At 40.6% G+C, this 25,186-nt stretch overlaps 2 protein-coding genes across 7 annotated transcripts; one reads left to right on the forward strand and one right to left on the reverse strand.

Annotated features, from left to right (window-relative positions):
* Positions 1-5,739: 5,739 nt before the first annotated feature.
* On the forward strand, positions 5,740-10,024 carry LOC125016026 (myelin-oligodendrocyte glycoprotein-like). Of its 4 annotated transcripts, none has more exons than XM_047598201.1 (5): positions 5,740-5,897; positions 7,010-7,387; positions 7,478-7,570; positions 7,934-8,078; positions 8,296-10,024. In XM_047598201.1, the coding sequence occupies exons 1-5, from the start codon at positions 5,795-5,797 to the stop codon at positions 8,345-8,347; spliced, it is 771 nt and encodes a 256-aa protein (XP_047454157.1). In that variant the 5' UTR covers positions 5,740-5,794; the 3' UTR covers positions 8,348-10,024. The 4 variants fall into 4 exon arrangements, 3 of the variants coding, with proteins under 3 accessions (XP_047454157.1, XP_047454149.1, XP_047454165.1); XR_007113658.1 differs by having other exon boundaries at positions 5,761-5,906; positions 7,859-8,078; positions 8,296-8,309; XM_047598193.1 differs by having other exon boundaries at positions 5,763-5,906.
* A 3,034-nt stretch (positions 10,025-13,058) lies between these two features.
* LOC125016074 (low affinity immunoglobulin gamma Fc region receptor II-b-like) lies at positions 13,059-21,889 on the reverse strand. Of its 3 annotated transcripts, none has more exons than XM_047598262.1 (6): positions 21,569-21,889; positions 20,565-20,825; positions 19,383-19,625; positions 19,133-19,243; positions 17,866-17,937; positions 13,059-14,506 (listed from the first exon to the last, which is right to left on the reverse strand). In XM_047598262.1, exons 1-6 carry the CDS (start codon positions 21,597-21,599, stop codon positions 14,454-14,456), a joined length of 771 nt encoding a protein of 256 aa, XP_047454218.1. In that variant the 5' UTR covers positions 21,600-21,889; the 3' UTR covers positions 13,059-14,453. The 3 variants fall into 3 exon arrangements, with proteins under 3 accessions (XP_047454218.1, XP_047454204.1, XP_047454212.1); XM_047598248.1 differs by having other exon boundaries at positions 19,133-19,249; positions 21,569-21,879; XM_047598256.1 differs by having other exon boundaries at positions 19,133-19,249; positions 20,565-20,910; positions 21,569-21,585.
* Between the last annotated feature and the right edge of the window lie 3,297 nt (positions 21,890-25,186).

The raw sequence follows: 25,186 nt of genomic DNA on the forward strand, positions 1-25,186 counted from the left end.
TTGTTGTTTGTCTGTGTATATACATGTATTCATGTGAGGCTCTGTACACACACTATAAATAATCTGAGTGCAAACATGAAACAAACACGGTGGAACAATATTGCCAAACACATATTTTCATAAACAAAACTGTCACTGTAGATGATAACAGCAAAAATTAGACAAATGTTTCCAGTAAATGTTTTGTGAATCTCACACATTCTATTGACGTCCTCGTTACAAACCCTGACCTAAAACTATGACTCAGTAAAAATCTCGGAACAGTCTTGTGATCCATCCACTCCAAGCTCCCATCACTCATCATTGAATTCTACATGTTTCCTTCAGCTTGATGTTTGTATCTATGACAGAAGTTAGTTCATCTTGTTTCTCCTGTTCTTCTTCTCTCTCTATCTTCTCTGGTTCTACCCGGCTGGCCTTCAGCAGATGGTTCCTTCATATGAGCTGGTTCTGCTCCAGGTTTCTTCCTGTTAAAGGGAGTTTTTCCCTGAGGCTGCTCTGGAGGTTTCAGGCTGGTTTCTGTGAAGCGTCTTGAGACGATTTGTATTGTTATTGACGCTGTATAAATAAAACTGAATTGACATATATACTGTCATTTTTTATCTTTGCTCATTTAATAGAGTTCCTAGAGGAAACAACATGAGCGGGAAAGCAGATGATAAACTCTGATTCAAACCTGATTCACTGACTTCTTCCGATTCAACAGATTGTGCTGAGGCTCAAACTAACTGTGATTTAAATAGCTCCCGGTCATTTCGTAAACACACACACACACAAAAGAAACATGCCTTTCCCCAAAGTCCTCCGTGGGAGCTGTGACATCATCCACTCCATTACACGGTTGTGACCTTTTTGTTTCACATTTTAGACGTCCAGTGTTTCCTTTTCAGGTCAGGGGCAGGAAACAAGGGTAACTTCACTCACACTTGTTGTGAGAAGTGAATCTAAATGACATGATTTCCATAAGTTATTTGCACAAGTAAACGCAACACAGCCCAGATTAAAAACATAATCTCTGTACAGAAAGCTCGCACATGTGTGCAGTGTTCATTTATCTAGCGTTGTATGAAAAAGAACAGAAGAACAGAAGCACATAAGATCATAGATCGGAGGAGATATAAATAGATACATCATTACAGAACTTAAATGTTTTATCTGTTTCTTTGTGATTAAGCTACTGGAAATAAATGAAGTATCTATTTATCTATCTATGAGCTGCACTTGATTCCATTAAGGGCAAAGACAGGTGGTGAATTTATACTAACCCCTATTTATGCACCTAGCCCAGAGGGTAGAAAGGGTAGAGGGTATGAAACAAAATGTAACACAAGGAAATCAGCTTAGTTTATGGATGTGTAACTGCTGAAATAAACTCTGTTCATCTGAACCTGACTCCTGAGTCCTGTCTTCAGAAAAACTTGTTGGACAGGTTCTTACAGGTGTGGCCTCATCCTCTAGCAATTAAATATGTTCTCAATGGTGACAGTCTTTCCCTTATGTCAGTCATGTCCAAAGTCCGGCCCGGGGGCCAATCACGGCCCGCGGTCAGATTTCATACGGCCCGCAGCTTTGGTCTTATAATGTATTATTTATGGCCCGCCTACACTGTCAAACAGAATAAATAAATCATAAAACTTGAAACTGTAATTCCTCCTTTCACCAAATGGTGGCAGCACCACTTTAATACTATCAGTCTCTGCATCCGTGCCGCGAACCCCTCTCCGCTCATTTCTGCCATGGCCACCGCAAAGAAAACGAGGAAAGTTGACAGTGAGGGCCGCCGATTTCAAGAGAGATGGGAATTGCAATACTTCTTCACTGAAAATCAAGGCAATTGTGTTTGTCTAATTTGTAAAGAGACGGTTGCCCTGTTTAAGGATTTCAACGTAAAGAGACACTACCAGACTAAACATGCTAACACATACGACAAGCTAACAGGGAGTGACCGTGCTGAAAAAGTGAAGCAGCTCCAAGCTGCACTGGCATCACAACAGCGATTCTTCACGCAGGCCTGTGAGTCAAAAGAAAATATCACCAAAGCAAGCTACGAAGTGGCCATGTTAATAGCTAAACATGGCAAACCTTTTACTGAAGGTACATTTATCAAAGACCGTGTTATGAAAATGGTGGAGAACATTTGCCCTGAGAAGAAGCAAGAATTTGCGAATGTTTGCCTGGCACGTAACACTGTGGCCCGGAGAGTTGAGGACATATCGTCGGATATTCAGAGACAACTGGGGGACAGGGGAGAGGCTTTTGATTATTTCTCATTAGCCTGCGATGAAAGCACAGATGCATCTGACACTGCACAGCTACTGATTTTTTTAAGAGGAGTTGACAACAACATGAACATAACAGAGGAGCTGCTGGACCTCCAAAGCATGAAAGGCCAAACCAGAGGATCGGATTTATTCGTTTCTGTTTGTGAAGCTGTTGATGATGTGAAACTACTATGGAGTAAAGTTTCTGGGATCATTACCGATGGTGCGCCTGCCATGGCTGGTGAGCGAAGTGGATTGTCCACACTGATCTGCAATAAAGTCAGCGAAGGAGGTAACGCCATTAAACTTCACTGTATAATTCACCAGCAGGCTCTCTGCGCCAAACATCTCAAATTTGATCATGTTATGAAACCAGTGGTAAAGGCAATCAATTCTATTCGCTCTAAAGCACTATACCACCGACAGTTTCAGCAGTTCTTGCTTGACATCCAGGCTGAATACGGAGACGTAATATATCACAACGATGTGAGGTGGCTAAGTCGGGGGTCCGCACTGCAGCGATTTTTCGCTATCAGAGAGGAAATTGGACAGTTTTTGAGTGAAAAGGGGCAGCCGATGGAAGAACTGTCCGATCCTGTATGGCTGGCAGATTTGGCTTTTTTGGTTGACATAACGAAGCATCTGAATGCGCTGAATGTTAATCTTCAAGGACGAGATGCAGTGGTGAGCCAGCTATACGCTCACATCAAAGCCTTTGGAACCAAGCTGCAACTTTTCCAAAGACACTTGTAACAGAGCCCTGCACCACCCAATTCCCGGCTTTGAAAGAGGTCATTGACAGTTTCCCACAGGACAACATCGGTGCGCAAATGAAGAGTTATGCAACAGCTATCGCATCTCTTTCTGCGGAATTTAACAAACGCTTTCGGGATTTTGCAGTTATTGAAAAGGACATGCTGCTTTTCTCTTCTCCCTTCTCCGTGGACCCTGATGATGCTCCTCCACAGCTGCAGCTGGAGCTCATTGAGCTGCAGTGTGATGATGAATGGCGCGGCAAACACCAGCAGCTTTCTCTTGTTGACTTTTACTGCAAGCTGGATGAAGACAGGTTTTCAGAAATGCGAACATTTGCTAAGAAAATGCTGAGCTTATTCGGCTCCACATATTTGTGTGAGAAGACATTCTCTGTCATGAACTTAAACAAGAACCGATTGAGGTCAAGACTAAGTGACTCCCACTTGCGTGACATTTTACGCATTTCAACCACTGCCCTCAAACCAGACCTGGCCTCTTTACTGAAATCCAGATCTCAGTATCACCCTTCTCATTAGTGTCAGCAAGTTATCTGTTTCTTGATCAATCTAAAATTGAGTATTTTGAACGGTAACATCTGTCACTATCAACAGTGAAAAGCCAAAAAAACATTTATGCACTTGGATTTATGGCACTTATTTTTATTAAACTCTTGAGTAACATTTGGTTATTACTGTTGATGTTATGAACCTGTAGATGTGACACAAACTATTTTTTTCTGAAAGATATTGTAAATGACAAGAGCAAAATTCACTTGTTTTAAGATTTAATAATAACAGACAACTTTGCATTACTCATAACTCCTGTTTTAAATGTTCATGAGGGACAGATATTTTTAAACTCATGTAAATTTAAGTTATTTCATACAGTTTGTTCAATGTTATCTGACTCTCCAGATATGAATGAAAGGCAGAATTTGTGGTTTTAGAGTTGTTCACATCTGCCTGAGTGGCTTATATTTGGTTATTTTGTCATTTGAAAAATAAAGATAATTGTGACAATGAAAATGGTTTTATAACAGTGTGTATTTGCATGAAACTTTTGTAGTTAAAAACAAAGTCCGAACAAACTATTGGCCCCCAGGCATCTTCACTTTATCAAATCTGGCCCTCTTTGCAAAAAGTTTGGACACCCCTGCCCTAGAGAGACTGATTCTTCGCCACCTGAGGCTTCAGGTGGACCATGCCCAGGACTCTCTTCAGTTTGCTTATTATTAGCACATTGGGGTTGAAGATGCAGTGCTCTACATGCCCCACAGGGCTCACTCTCACCTGGACGAGCCCGGGGGTTATGTTGGAGTGATGCTCTGACTTCTCTACTGCTTTTAACACAATTAGACCTGAAACCCTGGAGAACAAACTGGAGGGGATGGGGGTGGACCACTTCCTCACCTCCTGGAATATAGACTACCTAAATGAGCGGCCACAGTTTGTGAGACTGCAGAACGGGGTCTTGGAGACAGTCATGAGCAGCACAGGGGCCCCCCAAGGCATGGTGCTGGCACGATTCCCTTTCACCCTTTACACGTCTGACTTCCAGTACCACTCCAGGTTGTGCCATGTCCAGAAGTACTTGGATGACACCGCTATCGTGGCCTGTATTCGGAGTCAGGAGGAAAGCGAGTACAGGGAACTGGTTGGGGCTTTCAGTAAGTGGAGTCCTGGGAACCACTTACAACTGAACACCACCAAGACCAAGGAAATGGTCATCGATTCCCCCAGGGCCAAGTCCAACCCCTCATGAGGTTGACACTGAGGTGGTTGGGACTTACAGGTACCGGGGGGTCCACTTCGATGACAAACTGGACTGGACTAAGGACTATGATGCCTTGCTCAAAAAGAGACAGAGTCAGCTCCACTTTCTGTTCCACTTTCCAAGGAACAGGAGGCGTCTGGACAAGCTCATCCGTAGGGCTGGCTCGGTTCTGGGGAGGAGTCTGGACTCTGTGGGGACTGTCACAGAAAGGTATGTGCTCGAAGCAGACACTCGACACAGTGTCCTGCTTTCAAAGCAGAAGTAGTTCGACGAGATGACGTCACACGCGTATCGGCAATGTGTCGCCACGGTTTGGAATTCAGGGCGGGGTTTTCAGTGTCACAGTGCATATAAATAGCCACAATTCCTCCTCCTTCTAGCGCTTCTTCCTGAAAAAGATTCCCAGCTTCGAAGCCAGAACCTACCAGTGACATTTTTTTTGTTGTTGTTGTTGTTGTATTTCTATCAATCAGCATATATCTAAAACCTACAATATTATATGAAGGCACAACCACACAAGCATATCAATATTTTATTGTAAGAATATAAATCAAGCATTTCAAAATGCACGTACTGCAAATCCTTTATTCTAACAGTGCCTCACAATTTCACCACCCTTTGCATTTCCTGCTATGTAAACTTTTATCCAGCAGATGTCGCCACATTTAATTGTATCAAATGCTTTGAACCATTTCAACACATTTGTCCACCTCCGGCAGCTCCGGGGACAGGGACACGGACACGGAAATTAGACACACTTTCCTTCTCGTTTAGTCCACAATAAATCTAGTGTCCTTATTGTGTTTGCAGATCAATTACTATGTCTCGCTAGACTAATCTTTAGCCTGAGAAGGAAGGGGAAGTTACAAGTGGTTTCTATTGAATGAGTCACGGAAAATACACACCCACGCATGTCACGTGCGTATTGCGTAAAACGTTACGTAAGACGTTCATTTAAAACTGCGTACGTTTCAGGTTCGCTCAGTCGCTGTTTGTGTTCTTCTATGATGCGTCCGTCTAAAGCGGAGTTTAAAGAGTCTCTTCACTCTTTCCCACTCTGGACTTTAACTCTCTGCTTGGTCTCCGTCGGTTCCATACCAGTTCAAGGTAATAAAAGTACGCCGAATTCTTTACTGGCATTTATTCTTTTCTGTAAGCCACCGATATTGTTAGAAAATGATCAATGAGTTGCTTTAACGCCTCAAAAAGCTTAAAAACGCGATATATCCAGGCAAGTTCTGTATTGAGGTGGCGCGTCGTGACATATGCCCTTATTTCATTCTTATTTCATGGCTTTAAATGACTCAACTTGTCCAGACATGATCCGTTTCAGTCATAACTGATCTAAACATCAGAGGAACATGTGTAAGAGACGAGATTTAGTTGAGCCACAACAAGTGGTGCCTTTTACTGTATGGAGGACCCAAAATGCCGTAATTAACAATGCCTATTAAACCCCATCCAAACCCATTTAAACTGCAATTGCAAGATGCGCTATTAAATTATATGAACATGTGCTAATTTTAGGGCGTTTTTGCAGGGAACACTTTTGTCCCTTAATGTTAAAAATGTAATGTAACTTAGTTTACAGCGTGTAAAAACAAAGTAGTCTGTTATGGGACTTGAGTTTGAAATATCAAAATGTACTTAGAAAGAATACACACCTTTGCCAAATATGAAACTAAAAAGCGTAAATACCGTTAAATTATAAAAAAATAAGAATTAAATAAAATGGAAAAGGACACTATTGTATTTGCCAGGGCACGAGGGTTAAAAATAATAAATGGCTAAATTATAAATTAAATATAATAAATAAATAAATAAGTGCTTTTTATGATGGGATAAAGAACGGATTCTAATGTATTTATACCTCTGTATTTATTTTTTTTTCAGTGTCATTATGATTAATCTAATGAACAGTCCCATGTACACTCCAGCACACACACACATAAAACACAAATCAAACAAACAAAGAAGAACCACATGGCCGTCCTTTTGGTGTGCATTTTTGTTCATTTAATTTAAATTTGACATGAGATAATATTAAGGTTGATCAAACTCTAGGAACTTAGAGTCGCTCCAGTTGAGCAACAATCACTGTCCCTCTGAAATATTTCTGTCCTTCACAGCGTGAGACCAACTAGTAGGCTATGTCCTTCAGAATCATTTGGAGCTGGAGTGGATATAAAACCACTTTATGTAAACTCTCAATTTCTCAGGTGATTCTCAGGTGACTGGTTCACCTCATCCAGTCGTGGTCGCTCTGGGTGAGGACGCTGTCCTGCCGTGCCATGTGGAGCCTCCGGTGGAGACGGAGAAGCTGACGGTCGAATGGTGGAGGCCTGACCTCCCACCTGATCCTGGAGATCCACTGAGCCAGTACAAGTATGTTCACCGTTACCACAACAGTCAAGACATGGAGGACATGAAAATGCCGTCGTATGCCGGGAGGACAGAGCTTTTTAAAGGCGAACTGAAAGATGGCAACGTGTCACTCAAGATAATTAATGTTAATGCCTTTGATCAAGGCTGGTACAGATGTTTCCTCCCTCTGCTGCAGAACACAAAAAGGGCAACAAGTATCCAGCTTGTTGTTGGTGAGTTTCTATTTTTGCATACTGTACCATATTTCTCACAATAATAATTTTTTAAAAAATACTGACTTTTTCTCTATTATTCATCTTCAGGACCTCAGTCTGTTAAAACCAGTAGAACACAGACACCACCACCCTCAAGTCTCCAAACAAGACCAGCTTTGACTGAAGACACGAACATTAAAGGTGAGAAAGATCCTTAGGTCATAGAAAAATGGATACTAAGATACTATTCCAGTTGTATAAAACCTATCAAGTATGAACTTGTGGCTCTCAGAAATGCCTGCGGCTGTCACTGTCAAACAGTCAGTGTCCCACCCAGTTTGTGAAAAATTGCACAGTCTTTGCCAAGGCTCAGCTCAGCTCATGTCTCTTCCTGAGTATAATACATAAATTCGGTATCATTGTATAAAATTACAATCAAAATGGCTGGAACCACATGTTTTCAATCATACACATTATGTTCACATACAGGTACATTTATAGCACTGATCCGTTGACAAGTATATAAATCATGGTGTCCGTTGACCCCCACGTCCCTGCCATCAGTAACCCACTCCTCTCCACTGTGGGGTGGTTTTATCATCAGGTGGTCGGCTCCATGTAGGAACATTTGCTGCTGCTGTAGCTTTCTTGGTGCTCGTCCTGGTTGGAGGAGGAGGTCTATGGCTGTGGAAGCAGAAGTGTCCAACTAGTAAGTTACATTTTGTCATAATCTCATTTGTCCACAGACACAACAAACTAATTCTCTCACTGAAGTGTGAACTTTTAATCTGTACAGTTGTTGTTCATTTATCCTTTCTGTGTATTCTGAGTGTTCTGAGTGTGCGTTTGATCTGTTTCTTGTACATTTTAGGCTAATATCCTATTATTATTTCCAACTATCTCTAATGGGTATTATAATCTTTCAGTTGTCAAACTCGTCTGCCAAGTGTGACACCGTTCTGCATGCACCTGTTCTGAGACCTTGCTCAAGACCACGTGGCATGTGGATCTTCCCGTTTTCAGCACTGAAAGTGTGGACTGTGATGATAAAGATGCAGAACTCTCTGACATCGCCACCAGGAGCAGTGTGGAAGCTCGATGTGGTGTCGCCATCTTGGCTGGCGTCTGACTCCCCTCAGCTACCAGCTAATTCAAAGATGGACCAAGAGGTGGAGCGTGAGAAAAGTCAAAAGTGACCAAATCTATTCTTAGTACCAGTCTGTTTATTTCTACTGTAAAGTTTTAACGTGGAGGTCTATGAGGTCGGCTTCACGTTTCAACCAGGGAAGTTTTTTGGGTTTTTTTTGACTGGAACTCCTCCTCCTCCAGAACCAGTTGGACACAGTGGGCCGTCATGGCTTGAATGTGAACTATGATCCTTTGGGTTAAAGATGGATGCTTCAGGATGAAGACGCCTTATTGGAGGCCTGAGGTGGACTTCAATCTATATATGGGGACAATTTAAACCCAATGAGTCGTCTTCAAGAAAACTTTTGGACTACTGTGTGTTATATGTTATTACTGTAAATAATGTAATAATATAAATGATAAGAATGTGAATTAATGCAAATAACATAACACTTGTTGTGAGAAGTGAATCTAAATGACATGATTTCCGTAAGTTATTTGCACAAGTAAATGCAACACAGCCCAGATTAAAAACATAATCTCTGTACTGAAAGCTTGTACAGGTGTGTGCAGTGTTCATTTATGTAGCGTAGTATGAAAAAGAATTACTCACAGTTGAGCCTGAGGATGGGCTGGTACTGGACTGATTCTGTGCCTCCAAACTACTTTAACACTGATCCTGGGCAAGTTTCACATAACTGATGAGTTGATGTAGAATGAACATGTTCATTTTACTTTCATAAATAACCATGCTCTGCAGCAAACAATTTGTGCAAATAACATATCTCAAATGGTACATACATACGCTTGCCATGTTTGCTAGCATGATGTATTGCTAGCAAACATGACAGCACTTGCTAGAACATTAGCAAAAACTACCAAAAGTCTTGAGGATCACCAAGATCTTTTATGGTTAAACAGATGAGTCTTCATGTCCTTTTTCTCAGAAGTGGTTCTGGTCTTGGAACATTTCTACCTAGTCTCTTTTGGTGGTTTTATGGTGGAGTCATGAACTCTGGCCTTAACTGAGGCTGCAGTTCTCTGGATGTTTTTGTAGGGTCGTCCCTGAGCTCTTGGGGTAATTTAGGTCGGCCAGTCTCTCCTGGGAAGGTTCACCAAAGTTGTTCCAAGTTTTCACCTTTTGTGGATAAAGACTCTCACTGTAGTTCACTGGAGTCCCAAAGCTTTAGAAACAGCTTTATAACAGTTTCCATAGATCTTATTGACTTTCGGATTTGTTCCTGATTTGTTTTTTCTTTGGATCTCAGCATGATGTCCAGCTTTTGAGGACCTTTTGGTCTACGTCACTTTGTCAGGCAGGTCCTATTGAAGTGATTTCTTGAGTGAGAACAGGTGTGGCAGTAATCAGGCCTCAGTGTGGCTAGAGAAACTGAACTCAGGTGATAAACCAGTGTTAGGTTGTAACAGGGAGGGGGCAAACACTTTTTCACACAGGGCCATGTGGGTTTAGATTTATTTCCCACTTAATCATAATAACTTTAATTAAAAAATTGCATTTTGTGTTTACTTGTGTTATCTTTGTCTCATATTTTATTTAGTTTGACGATCTGAAACATTTAGGTGTGACAAACATGCAAAGAAATAAGAAATCAGGAAGGGGGCAACACTTTTTCACGCCTCTGTATGTTTATTTGCTTCTATTTCTAAATTCTGGGTGTCCTCATATAAACAAGGCGGCCTCACCACTTTTGTGCTTCCTGTCAGTCTTAGTAGGTCACCTGCAACACACACACCAACAACACGTGTCATCTATAAGCTTGCACACACAATTTAGCAGTGCCCAAGTCTGTTCCAGACCAATACCAGGATTTCAACGCTAGATGTCGCCATTTGATTTCTGTGTGAGTCTTTTCACACACAGCTGGTGAACTGAACATATTAACACAGTGAAACTCAGTTGTTCTTCAAAGATAAAATGCACACGACCGTGTGTGTGTGTGCATGAGTGAAGATTTGAAAGAGTAATCTTGGATGATGGATGACTGGATGATGTTCATATAAGGATGTGGTGAATAAGGCGACAGTTCTTTAGTCCTTTCTTTAGTCCTATGATGTGGTACGATAGTATAGTATAAAAGTAAGTTACAGCAGCAAAGTTGTTCATTATTTGTTTGTATTGCATTCTCCCCCTTTTTTTTCTGTTTGTTTGTTTTGCAAAAATGTTTTCAGTTTCAGTGCGAGTGGAGCTGAGTTGGACTGAAACTCACCCACGTAGCCTGATGCTGTGAGCAAAGACTACCAAGCCACACAGACTGCTATCCTGCATAACAGCACTTAGTAATCGAGTACAATATAATATTAACAGTGGGACATGTGAGTGACAGCAGGTGCAACAGCTGACTGCAGTGTGTTGCAGGCCTTGTTTAGAAACAGTAAGTGGTGTTAGGACTGTGAGCTTAAGGGTGTTTTATAAGGTGTTCCAGTCACATGCTGCAGCAAACAGGAGGGCACTGTGTCCAAAGACAGTGTGGGCTTTGGGGATTGGGAGTCTGAGAAGTTTACTGGACCATAAATTGAAGGCAGTGTAGGAGAGAAAGTAGAGAGGTGTTTTACCAAATATAGCATTCCTAGCTGCTGGCTAATGTTGTTGATCCTTTGCTCACTGAATCTAACCTCAGCTCACAGATTTACTGGTACTTTGATAGTAATTTATTTTGATCTTTAATTTTTTTTTTTTTTTAGAACATGTAGATCAAAATGTGAAGAGTGACTCCAACTTGTATTTGGACTCAAGTCTGTTCCAGACCACTACCAGGATTTCAACACTAGACGTCACCATTCGACTCCTGTGTGAGTCTTTTCACACACAGCTGGTGAACTGAACATATTAACACAGTGAAACTGGGTTGTTCTTCAAAGATAAGAGATGAACTCATGAGAGAAATGATTGCTCACAAATGCTTTGAGAAAAATTCCCCCCGTTCAGGACGAGTTGGTCTCTGGAGTTTGCCGATATATAGAAAGAGAGAAGCTGGTGCGGAACGATTAAACAGAACTTCCTCTGCAGAAGATGAACTGATAAAAGCAGTTCAAGGACGCATCATGCCAACGAAAGGGATCACAAAACAAACAGCCTCTTGTCATGACAGTGTTTTCTGTCAGCCGGTTGTTTTTTCCCGTGTTTCCTGGTTTCATTTTGTAAAGTTTTTCCCTGGTGTTTGTTTTCTTGTTTTATTTCCTCTGTTTTCACCACTTTGATGGACTGATTTCCCTTTGTGCCTCCACCCTCATTAGTTCCAATTGAGTCTTGTTAACCTCTCTGTGCTTTTACCTCTTTGGATTTTTCTTCTGGTTTTTGGTCTTCAGGCGTTTCTTTTGGATTTCCCTCTCATCCCTTCAGCCCTTCTAGTTCTTTTTGAGTTTATTTGCAGAGATATTTAAGAGGACTCTTTGTGACTCCTGCCTCCCGTTAGCATCTTTCATTTGGGTCCTCTGTCCCAAATCCAAGATTGTAAAATGAGAAAATGGTTAAATAACACAAATTTAAGATTAAGAAACAAAATATATCAAAAAATCCAGCACTGCTCTGTGGTGTCACATGTTCCATCACTGAAACAAGCGTGAGGGGAAAAATAAATTCCAATATCAAAGGACTTTTGAACATTAGAAAAGAAGGAACATTATGAATCCGTGAATTAAACCCAAAACCAGCCAATCTGTACTTTAAAGTAGGCTGGTTCACATTTGTCTAGAATTAAATCTGTATCATTCATCTCACAGCAACAGAAGAAAACAAATGTGGCTATGAGAACTTGCAAAGGGAAGTGGTATCAATGGTATCCGCTCGTACATAACACCATGGAGAATAATCACCACATAAACTCATTTGCAATGATGCAGCAAAAAAAGGTTTATTTGCTTTGAGCTATTAATATGGTTAAATGTCATCTCCCTGACTAATATTTACAATTAGAGTTCATCCGTGGAGATCCTGAACGTCTTAAAATCAGACCAGTGCATCCAATAACTGAAACCACTGAATTCAAAACTAAAAAAAAAATGTCTCTTTTTGAGGAAAACTCAAAGCATCAACAAAGTCACAAAGAGACGTCTTGATTATCTCTGCAAAGCTGAGAGTCTGAAGCCGAGACCACAGCCAAGTGCCTCTGACTGAAACCAACCCAGGAGGAATATCTACCATCCTGTGCTGCACAAACCCTCCAATGATCATGAGCTACGTGAAAGGTCTCGTGGTTAGACAGTTGAGGGAGAACAACATGTGGTCTATTCGGGTTTAGATTTGGTTGTATACCCCCCATTTCCCTTATGAAACCTGCAGATGTTTTTCAGTATGCAACAACTGAAACCAGAACACAGCGGAGCGTTTAGTCTGCAGTAAACAAACCAAAGAGAGTCTGGACCCGAGTGTTCATCTTCCATGTAGTTATCATGAAAGCAACATCTATAATAAAAGACATCATATGATTTTAATAACTGTAGCGAGACTCTGCATTTTGGTTTGTATTTTCAGTTTTTCGATGTACAGTAAGGGAGAAGCCCGGTGGGAAACGAAGGATAAAATGATGCATTCACGGTCCGATTCACTCACAAGACCAACTTTAACTTCTTCATTATGATTTCGAGTTTCGAGCAGACAGATTTTCATGTTTTGATGTCTCCGATAAAAATGATAAAGAAGACAAGACGAGACGAAACCAAAGGACGGATGCAAAACAACCTCAAAGTAATGAATGACTAAGTTGTAGAAAATGGCTACAAAGAAATAAAAAACCACTACAAAGACTGAACAAGAAGATGCAAAATTACTACAAAAACAGAAAAAGACACAATTCAACCACAAGCACAATCGTAGGGAAAACCTACTAACAAGAGATGAAAACTCAATAAAGTAATGAAGGTGGATGACAAAGACGCTCAAAATGGCTACAAAGAAACAAAACACCACCATAAAGACAAAGTCACGCCAAAAAGATGCAAAACAGCGTCCAACAACGTCTGCAGAGCAGTAAAAAAGTTGCAAAATGACAACAATGTAACACAAAATAACAACACGGAGAGACACAATACCATCACAAAAACAGACACAACTTGACTACAAGAAGGCAAAACGTTATAAAACAACTTCAAAGCCGACTAAATTACACAAAATGGATACGAAACAACAATTTGACCTCCAAGACACAACATGTGTCCAAAGAGATGTCAAGCAACCTCACAAAACAACTTCAAAGAATTGAAAACCCACAACAAGGAGATGAAAAGCAACATCAGAGCACAAATTTTATGCAAAAATAACAAAATTACAACAAGGAGACACAAAGATACAAGACAGTACCACAAAGACATAAACAGATAGACACAACTTGACTACAGAGATGCAAAACATCTAGAAAGAGGCACAACACATCCCAAAACAACTTCAAAGTAATGAAGACACATGCCTAAGATACACAAAATGAAAGAACACCAGTACAAAGACACAAAGTGGCAACAAGAAGGACACTACAAAAACAAAGAAATAGACACAACTTGGTTCCAAAGACATGAAATATCACACATCACAAAACAACTTCAAAACTGTGAAAAAAAACACAACCAACATACACAAAAAAAGGAAAAGAAAAGAAAAAGAAACAAAACACCACCGCAAAGACGGAAAGTGGTGACAATTTGACCACAAAGATACGGAAAATGTCCACAAAGAGGTGCAAAACTATCTCACAAAAAAATCACAAAACACATTTGCAGCGAAAAAAGATCCACAAGTTTAATTCCCATTAAAAGAAACAAAAACTTTTTCAAAAAGACACAAAACACCTGCAGACTGATGAAAACTGACCACAAAGACACGCACTATAAAAATATACAGTAAAATAACTAGTTCTGTTTTCTATTTTTTTCTTAAAAAAGTACCATGAACTTTTGTTTCCTGTTTAATCCGAACATGTTACAAACTTGTCTACACAGTTTCGTGTCAGGTGGCTCCCAGCTGGATGGTGGAGTAGACAGTCGGTATGGAGTCCTCAACTGTGGAGAAAAAAAAAAAAAAAAAAAACCTTAGTGGCACAAAACAACAAACAGACAGGTTTGTCCCTCCTCGGTCTTGTAGTGATGTGGTGGTGATGGGGCCCTCCCAGGAGCATTAAATTAAAATGTCACACCAGTGGTGGGTTGGGGGGTTTCCTGGACTCAGTTTGCTAGCTTTCTGTTTCCTGCTCATAAATCACTGATGTGAAACTGTAAAGGCCAGGAGGAAGGGTTTGGTTTTCTAAGCTCTGTATCTGTTCAGTTTGACCTACTATGGACTTTCTAGGGACTATTTCCAGCAGCGAATTGATCCACGTCAGGAAGTTGTTGAGAATGATAAAACAACAACAACAACAACAAAAAAAAAACATTTGTAGTAGCAGACAATAAAATGCTTAATTTCTCATTTTATATCCATTGTCTAACCATTACTAGTCATTAGGGCCGGGTATCGGTAGGCGATACCTTTCAGGTATCGGACCAAAACAACATAATACCAAGTAGTATGAAAACTGCGCCTGTCAAACGATACCTGCAATCGGTTCTTTTTGTACTCAGATCATGAAAAAAATGACTGTTTCTATGGTTTTGCTTGCAGCCAATCGCCGCAAATGTTCTTCAATTCAATTGTGATTGGTCCACAATAGTGTGTACGGTGGTAAAGCGGGAAGCCGTTGCCCCGTCAGGTTTCTGAGATGTCGGCAGCAAAATGTTCAAAAGTATGGCTGTACTACACACCTGTGGGTACAAATAGATGTTTACAATACGGCAAGATAATTTCAGGGAAAACGGGGAATACTAGTAACATGATGAAGCACCTCATCAAGCACGGAACAAACTTCAGGGTGGAGAACTGCTCTGTGTTTAAGAAGCCGGTTTCTACAACACCAGCGTCATTTAAACAGGACACGGCGCAACTGTCGATAACTTCATGTAATATATAAATGGTACTGGTTTGATTCAGAATTTTGGTTGCGATGTTTAAAATTACACAGCCCAAATAATACTTTGTTGTACATGTTTGTACAGTTACTCAGTAAATATTTGAGCACATTCAAAATGTATTCATGTAAAAAATCTTTTGAATGGGGAGGAGTGGTGACATTTAGGCAATCGATTTCTTTATTTTCACATGATTTATATCGAATGAAGTACTCAATTGGCATCGGTATCGTTTTAAGGGTACTGGTATCGTAATTTTTTAAATGATACCCAGCCGTACTAGTCATTCAATCTGTAAGATACACAAATTTGCTTGTGTGTGAACACATTACATATACAAATATCTAAGCTTTTATACTTTTCGAGCTATAGCGCTTTTGAACAGATGTAAAAATACATCACACAGCTTCAGTATTTATAGTGTATGAATCTGTACAATCGTGTGAATGTTTTAATGAAGATAATGTCAAAATACTCAGTTTGCGGTGCACCTTATGAATATAGATTAAAAATTAATGGAAACGCCTACAATTCTCAAAAAAGTCCAATGGAAACACTTTTTTGGCATTTCCCCACCACCGAAGATGATGCAGGCGGTCATGTGACCTTTAAAATTTTATTTAATTTGTTACTGGTCCTGTTTTAGGTTTTGGTTGTTTTTTTTTTTTTTTTTTTTTTTTTTGTTTGTTTTTTAATATATAGATTGTATTGACATTTGACAGTGACAGACTGTCTGGTCATAGATAAACTACTTGGTTTCGCCTCTAATTTATTTAAAAAAAAATAAAATACTGATACTTTTTCTGTTTGCTTAATTATTTGCTTTCTTGCTAATGTGTCAATACACAAAATTATTCATTAAGGAACTAAAGACATTTTGTTTTGTTTTGTTTTGTTTTGTTTTGGTTGTGACGTCCAATCATTCATCAAAGACATTCACTGATTAAAAGTATCCAGCAAATCCTGTCTGTCATCTCTGAACTATTATTAGAACTATAATTATTGTCACTGCAGACGTTCATGAAGCGCTTTTAGACACAATATTGCGTCACAGAAGACGACAACACAACACCAACATATTGTTTTGTCTGCGCCCTCAATTTTTTTTTTTAACTTTGAACCAAAGCTCTGTTGCTCCAAATTCAACTGTGTCTATAGATGTGTTTCATTACAGTTTTTCGCTAAATAAAAGCGAAATTTCAAGAAAGTCCCAGTGCTCTTTGTGTGTGTTTCCATTGAAACAGGTGTTTTATGATGGCTTTTCATCTCTTTTTAGTCGAGTTTCTCTTTGCAAACGTGTTTGTGGTCAAATTGTGTCACTTTTTCTGTTTTTGTGGTAATTTTGTTCCATCTTGTTCCGTCTTTGTAGTGGTGTTTTATTTATTTGTAGCCTTTTTGTGTACCTCCGCTAAAGTCTCATCTTTACACGATATCCCATAATTCTCTTAAATCCCCATCACATTGTGGAAGACTTCAAATGAACTGGTCACATGACCTCCTGTGTCCTCTCCAGTGGCGGGGTAATGCCAAAAAAGTCTTTTGCAATCAACTTTTATGTTGAGACCAGGCCCTCCAAGCCGTGCCAAGGGATAATGAAAAGTGATAGTATCCCTATTACTGTGCTTCCTCAGTCCCTGATGAGGAAGCATAACCCTACACCGTGACCCTGTGACCCTGGATGAGGTGTGAAACCAATATTTCTGAAATTTCAGTTAAGTTCACTTCCTCTTTATACGTGTTTCCATTGAAAGGTGTTTTGCAAATGAGCTATAACTACGTGATGTCCCACAATTCTCATTCCCATCACGTAGACTTCAAATGAACCCCCGCATCATCTCCAGTGACACCCGTAAGTACCAAGAAAGTGTTGGGGCTTTTCCTGTAAATGTTTGTATCGATATGTCTGAAAAACCCCCTCATCAGAGAGATAAAGTGTTTTTGCTTTCAATATTTGAGAGGTGTTTACAGCGTGTGATATGGGTATGTCAATTTAAATCACTTGTCCACATAATGAAAGTAATAAATATCTTCTTTAAAGGTTGTTTGAAATGCCCGTAGATGTGTTATTCTTGTATAATTCCCACATGAAGTTAAAAATAGAAACTCAGTGACAAAAATAACTATGACTCACAGACTCAGTCTCTATTATCAGCCATGTTTTGTTTACGTAACCATGGTGACGCCTAGACCAATAGGAGTGCATAATGGACGGGCTTCCCTGGGTAAACCCAAACACATGAGAGTATTACATAACTGGTTCATAGCAGGGTGGAGCTGTGAGAAGTGAGTTTTGTGATGAAAGAAGTAACGTACTGCTGCATTAGTTTTCAGGTCAAAGTCTCATCTGATTTATTGTCCACCGAAAGCTGGCAAACGGAGCGAGTAGATGATTATCAACATGTGTTTGTGTAGCTCACCACTGATCGTCTGATGTTTTCCTGCCTCTGTGATGGTGACGTCAGTGTAGGAGACAGCAGGCTCCAATTTACCTGCAACATATATGTCACATGTGTCAGGATTCAGATCATGCTGGAATCTGAATTTGTTCTCACAAAAGTATGAATACATTTCATTTTTGCCGGTTCATTAGGTACAATAACAACACTAACACATCAGTAACTCTTTAATAAATATTATAGTGTAGTATAGTTTTGAATGTATTACAATGAAGAATAGGTATTTATTTTATGTTATTTTATGTGTTTTGACTAATTTAATTTAATTTAATTTAATTTAATTTAATTTAATTTAATTTAATTTAATTTAATTTGACAATCTGACATTTGACACGTTCATCTGATCTCTGAGCTCCAAATATATCCTTAAATCTATCGCGGTAATATATCTTACACGTACTGTCACACACTTCTTCCATTTGTTTTATGACAGATCATGACGTCCAAGCATTCATCAAAGACATTCACCGAGTATCCAGCAAATCTCATCTGTCATCACTGAACTATTATTATTCTCACTGCAGACGTTCATGCAATCAAAAGAGCTTTTATTGCGTCACAGTAAACGTCACTATGCATGCAATGTCTGCTACTCAACACAGAGCAACAGTCCTTTTGTTCTGGATGAGCTACAGGTCAATGTGGAGTACCTAGTCATAAATATATCTACGGGTATTTATATAATATACTGTATGTAATACATATACAGTTTACTTGTATTGATCCCCAAATCTGCCTCTCTGAGAACTGCTAGTCTGCCAGGTGAGAAATCTGGGACCAAATAAGACGTGATACTGGGTTAATAATCAGCAATGAAATAAAAAAAAGAAAAAGAAAGAAGAGCAGTGATGCTCAAAAAGACACTTTTTTGTTGCAATAAATACGTGAAAATAGTTTTTATTAAAGTCCAGAGACTAGCCGAGATGTTCTTTCTCCGCACAGTGACTTCTAACTCATCTAATCTTCTACTGCCTCTTAACCTCACTAGGGTCCCAGGGGATTGCTGGAGTCTATCCCAGCTGTCATTGACTGGGAGAACATGCAAAACCCAGAAAGGCCCGAGTCAGACTCGACCTTCTTGCTGGGAGGCACTAGCGCGACATTTAACTCTAAAGGGTTAATTTAGCTGCAGTGTTTTGCGAGTTAAATGAGGAAGCCTCACGCTCACCACATGTCACTGAGACAGGATGCAACACTACGGTTTTTGTTTATACGAAAACAGGCTGACCTTTGAGACTTCTCCAGAGGCAGAACACCATCACCAAGCTCAGCATCAGGCAGACACCCACCACAGGAAGTAGAATGTATATGTGGGGGCTTTCTAGTGGCGCAGGCTGACCTGTTTCTGAACAAAAATACCATGAGTTGAAACAAACAGAGTGAATGTCTACTACTCTCACAAATATGTACATATAATAATAAAGTAAATTACCACATTTTCTAGGAAACTAGGAAACTTTAAAATGTCTGTTGCTCACCCCTGACATTCAGCCTGCTGTCTACCGACTGTCCCACTCCAGAGACGAAACACTTGTAGAGTCCTTCATCAGATTTAGTAACACTGTGGATGGTCAAGTTTCCTGTCGAGCTGCTCCCAATGAGAAGCTCATCTTTATAGAAATTAGTTGTAAGATTGGTGGAATCCCTGGTTTTGCAGCCCAGAGTCACAGATTCTCCCTCCCTCAGTGGATGGACGGGACTTTCCAGGATCACAGAACCACCTGAATGATGCACAGAAAGACATTTTCTCTATGTGTTAAAACCACCCAGGATGTATAGTGTGTTTATGTAAACTCAAAGGTAACTGGTGGTTAAACCCGATATGGCCAAATGTCATCTGCATAGCAATAGATATTTATACTGTGTTTTCTTATAATTTTCTTATAATAGTGCCCAAGAGAAGCATGCACAGTCTGACAAATATTGGCCCTAGTACAGAACCGAGTGGAACCCCACAAGTATGTGTCACGGTGGGCATTTACAGACTGAAATTAATCTGATAAATAAAGTTCAGACCACTGAATTTAATTAAACTTGGAACACTGTTTCTGAACAATTTGGAGTATCTCAACTTGTAGTAACTGTTATGCTAGACAGAGCTGGTTGCCATCTTTATTGTGATTAAAAATTTAACCAATGTTTCCTAATGATAAGCATATATCATGTGTTTCATTCAAATAAATATAGCTTATATAGTATCTGCATTTCCTAATGACATTGCCTAAGCAAAGCATGTACAATTGTGACAATTAGTGTCATTTTATTTATTTATGTATTTTTATTAGTGTGTACTTTTATGTGCAACAAAGCTACGGTGACAAAGAAATTTCCCTCGTGGCTCATTAAATCTTGCTTAAGTCCAAGTCTAATAATATTTCCTTAGTAAAGCCTGTAAAATTTGAAATATATCAGCCCTAGAACAAAACCCTGTGGAACGCCATGGTAGGATTATCATTAAATATTAAAATCTGATAAATAAGGGCCAGATAATTGAATTCCAACTGAATTAAATTCAATATAAAACATACAGTGAAGAATAGAAACAACCATCCACTTTTGCAATTAAACAACAGGTCACAAAAATGGTCAATAGGCTGAGTGAAATATGCAAGAGACCTTGAGTGACTGCATTTTACAGCTTTTAGATCCTTTAAACCCACCTGTCACTGTGATGTTGATGGTGTTGCTGCATTCTCCTGATCCAGACTCACACCAGTAAAGTCCAGAATCATGTGGATAAATGTCACCAATGAGACAATTAGATCCATTACTTCCATTCCAGGATGAGCAGTTTTCATTTATGCTTCTAGATGTGTTCCTTTTAATAATCCACTCAGCAGAGTTTCCCAGCCCTTCACAGCTCATAGAGACAGACTCATACCGGAAGAACTGGGATCTGCTGGGCACGACTCTCAGAGAAGCTGCAGGAAACAAAAAGATGGCAAACAACATATAAACTCACCTCAACTTTGTCACCTTCGCTATGGGTTGTTGCTTTCCTGTTGACTCACAACCAAGAGATAAAGTTGCTGTTCTCAGCAAATTTAGCAAGCCTCACTGCTGCGTTTATTGCTGAGCTCAGAGGTTGTTGTTTCTTTTCCATTTATAGAACAACAGAATTCACACTGATATAGAGCCTAACGCTATAAAAAAGAAACAAAGGGGTTGATCTCTTCTGCAGCTGCAGAGAACGGCAGCACACATAGTTTAGTAGATAACTTTGCCTGTCGCCCTAGATCAAAAAGAAAATAAACTGCGTTTCAAGCTCAAGTCTGTGTGACCACATTACAGACGAAGCATGTTTAGCGATAAAGCTAATGGCAAGATGCCTCCGGTGACAAATCTGTCTCATCTGTCTGCAAGGGAAGAGCCACGGTTCCATTAAGCCCTGCTTAATTGTGGTGTCATGCATTTGTTTGTCAGTAACAAGTTAATCATTAGTGCAAAAATGTCAACATATGTGGTTATTTGGTGAAATAAGGTACATTACAATACATTATCTGCACTGGTAGTGTATCGTGAAGTGAGTACCGAGGCCTTTTAATGCAGCCAAAGATTCAACAGAACGTTTTCTAAATCAAAACGCGATGCAGTCTCTAAAACCTCTCTGCACACCAATTAAACCAAACCTGTGTATAAGTTTCTGAATAGCGCTTGAACTCACCGACGACGGCACACAGTGTTGCTATTTCCATGCTGATAGGCTTGCACTGCGAGCATGACACCAGACATCTGATTTTATGTCATAGAGGCCACGGCTTCCTGCTGCAATCTCCGCGTCCTAATGTGTGAAGACCTTGTTTGTGCAGGATGTGTGTAATTGTTTTATTTCAACACCTCAAATGTCAACAGGTAAAATCATCCCCCAGAGCAGGGCCCTGCAACCACATGTAATTTTAAAGGTCACCAGCACGTTCAGATTTTTTCCCCATCGTTTACTTGACTGGCGTCATAGAAAAATATGTCTATGAATATGTATGTAGCCCTAGTGATCCGGTTAAAATGGCTCCTGTCAGTTACAGTGGGGGAAATAAGTATTTGATCCCCTGCTGAATTTGTAAGTTTGCCCACTTCCATAGAAATGATCAGACTCTGGTTTTTATGGTTGTTTACTGGTTATGGGTATAGACAGAATATCAGTCGAAAATGCATAAAAAACACACAATCTAAAAGTTATAAATTGTTATGTATTTTATTAAGGGAAATAAGTATTTGATCCCCAACAATTCACTTAGAATTCAGGCTCCTACAGATTGGCTGGTGCGCATGTGGCACACAGCTATGCTCAGTCAACTAATTACCAATACTCCTGATCTTAACTCGTCATGTATATAAAGCACACCTGCTCTAAGAATCAGTTTCTTACATTCCAACTTCTACAGCACCATGGGCAAGACCAAAGAGCTGTCAAAAGATGTCAGGGACAAGATTGTAGACCTGCACAAGGCTGGTATAGGTTACAAAACCATCAGCAAAAGGCTTGGTGAGAAGGTGACAACTATTGGTGCCATTATTCGCAAGTGGAAGACCCATAAAAGGACCATCAACTGTCCTCGGTCTGGAGCTCCCCGCAAAATCTCGCCTCATGGAGTGAGGATGATGATGAGAAAGGTGAGGGAGCAGCCTAAAACAACACGGCAGGAGCTTGTTAATGATCTGGAAGCAGTTGGGACCTCCGTCACCAAGAAAACAGTTGGCAACACACTGCGCCGTTATGGATTGAACTCTTGCAGTGTCCGCAAGGTCCCCCTGCTCAAGAAGGCACATGTACAGGCCCGCCTTAAGTTTGCCAGTGAACATCTAAATGACTCAGAGAAGGCTTGGGAGAAAGTGCTGTGGTCTGACGAAACCAAAGTTGAGCTATTTGGCATTAACTCGACCCGCCGTGTTTGGAGGATGAAAAAACGTGAGTATGACCCAAAGAACACCATACCCACGGTTAAGCATGGAGGTGGAAACATCATGTTTTGGGGCTGTTTTTCAGCAAAGGGTACAGGGCAACTTCACCGCATTATGGGGCCAATGAATGCAGCCATGTACTGTAACATCTTGGACAAAAACCTTCTTTCCTCAGCAAGAACACTGAAGATGCCTCGTGGGTGGGTTTTCCAACATGACAATGACCCAAAACATACTGCCAGGACAACAAAGGAGTGGCTCAAGAAGAAGCATATTAAGGTCATGGAGTGGCCTAGTCAGTCTCCAGACCTTAACCCGATCGAAAACCTGTGGAGGGAGCTGAAGCTCCGAGTTTCCAAGAGGCAGCCAAGAAACTTGAAGGATTTAGAGACTGTCTGTAAAGATGAATGGGCCAAAATCCCTCCTGCGCTGTGTGCAAACCTGGTGACCAACTACAAGAAACGTCTCATCGCTGTGCTTGCCAACAAAGGTTTCTCTACAAAGTACTGACTTGTGTTGTGCTTGGGGATCAAATACTTATTTCCCTTAATAAAATACATAACAATTTACAACTTTTAGATTGTGTGTTTTTTATGCATTTTCGACTGATATTCTGTCTATACCCATAACCAGTAAACAACCATAAAAACCAGAGTCTGATCATTTCTATGGAAGTGGGCAAACTTACAAATTCAGCAGGGGATCAAATACTTATTTCCCCCACTGTATATATTAGAGAGAAAGAGAAAATTGTGTCCTAAAAGTTGCTGTTAGACGCAGGGAAAGTTATCAAGTGGAAGGATCTGAGACACTTTTACAAATGACAACTCTAGACCTGCAGCTCTTGTGGAGTAGTCCTGTGTTTTCCTCAGATCCGTTGGATCCTTCCTAAGTGGTGCTGCAAACCATATGCGCCCTTTAATTGGAGCAGTATTCCCCAACGGCAGTGGCCTCCTGAGCAGGATAATTACTCCTGGGCCCAAAGTAACAATTGTTCCGGAACAGTTTGAGCAACAAACAACATGTCCAACAAGGTGCTGGCTGGCCCTCCCAATTCCCCAGATCTCAGTCCAATCTGTGGGATGTTCTGGACAAACTAGAGTGATCTGTTGAGGCCATACCTCTCAGCTTGCAGAACTTAAAACATCTATTGCTAACGTTTTGGGTTCTCCAGTTTTTCAGTGGCCCGTAAATTGACCATAGGTGTGCATGTGAGTGTGAATGGTTGTTTGTCTCTGCGTTAGCCCTGCGATACCTGTCCAGGGTGGACCCCGCCTCATGCTGATGCCAGCTGGGATAGACTCCAGCAACCCCCCATGACCCTAGTGAGGATTAAGACGTATGGAAGATGCGTTTTTCAGTGGTCTGGAGCAGTAGTTCCCCTGGCCCCAGGAGGGCGCCAGAGATCACAGAAACGTGTCTGATCTGAGCTAACCATCAGTTTTAACCTGTTTCACCTGTTTTTAACCAGTGTTGCGTGTGTCTCCATACATGTACAATATTATTATATATTATTATTATTATTATTATTATATTTTTGTTGCATTGTTCCTTTTTCTTATTTTGAACCAATTACCTTTTTTTGTAAAACAATTGTGTGTAGTAAAAAGGGAATTACTTAAATGTTAGACTGTTAAATTGTTTTATTTTGTAAGTTGTTAAATAAAACAGGTTTACCTGTGTAAACATTTGTTTGTTTGTGTTGCATATTGATGTAAAGAAGTGATCACCTGACCAGTGGCCCTCACCTCCCATGTGATGAAGACCCTAGAGAGACTGATTCTTCGCCACCTGAGGCTTCAGGTGGACCATGCCCAGGACCCTCTTCAGTTTGCTTATTATTAGCACATTGGGGTTGAAGATCCAGTGCTCTACATGCCCCACAGGGCTCACTCTCACCTGGACGAGCCCGGGGGTTATGTTGGAGTGATGCTCTGACTTCTCTACTGCTTTTAACACAATTAGACCTGAAACCCCGGAGAACAAACTGGAGGGGATGGGGGTGGACCACTTCCTCACCTCCTGGATTATAGACTACCTGAACGAGCGGCCACAGTTTGTGAGACTGCAGAACGGGGTCTTGGAGACAGTCATGAGCAGCACAGGGGCCCCACAAGGCATGGTGCTGGCACGATTCCCTTTCACCCTTTACACGTCTGACTTCCAGTACCACTCCAGGTTGTGCCATGTCCAGAAGTACTTGGATGACACCGCTATCGTGGCCTGTATTCGGAGTCAGGAGGAAAGCGAGTACAGGGAACTGGTTGGGGCTTTCAGTAAGTGGAGTCCTGGGAACCACTTACAACTGAACACCACCAAGACCAAGGAAATGGTCATCGATTCCCCCAGGGCCAAGTCCAACCCCTCATGAGGTTGACACTGA

This window comes from Mugil cephalus, chromosome 1 (assembly GCF_022458985.1).
Source record: "Mugil cephalus isolate CIBA_MC_2020 chromosome 1, CIBA_Mcephalus_1.1, whole genome shotgun sequence".
Lineage (NCBI taxonomy): Eukaryota > Metazoa > Chordata > Actinopteri > Mugiliformes > Mugilidae > Mugil > Mugil cephalus.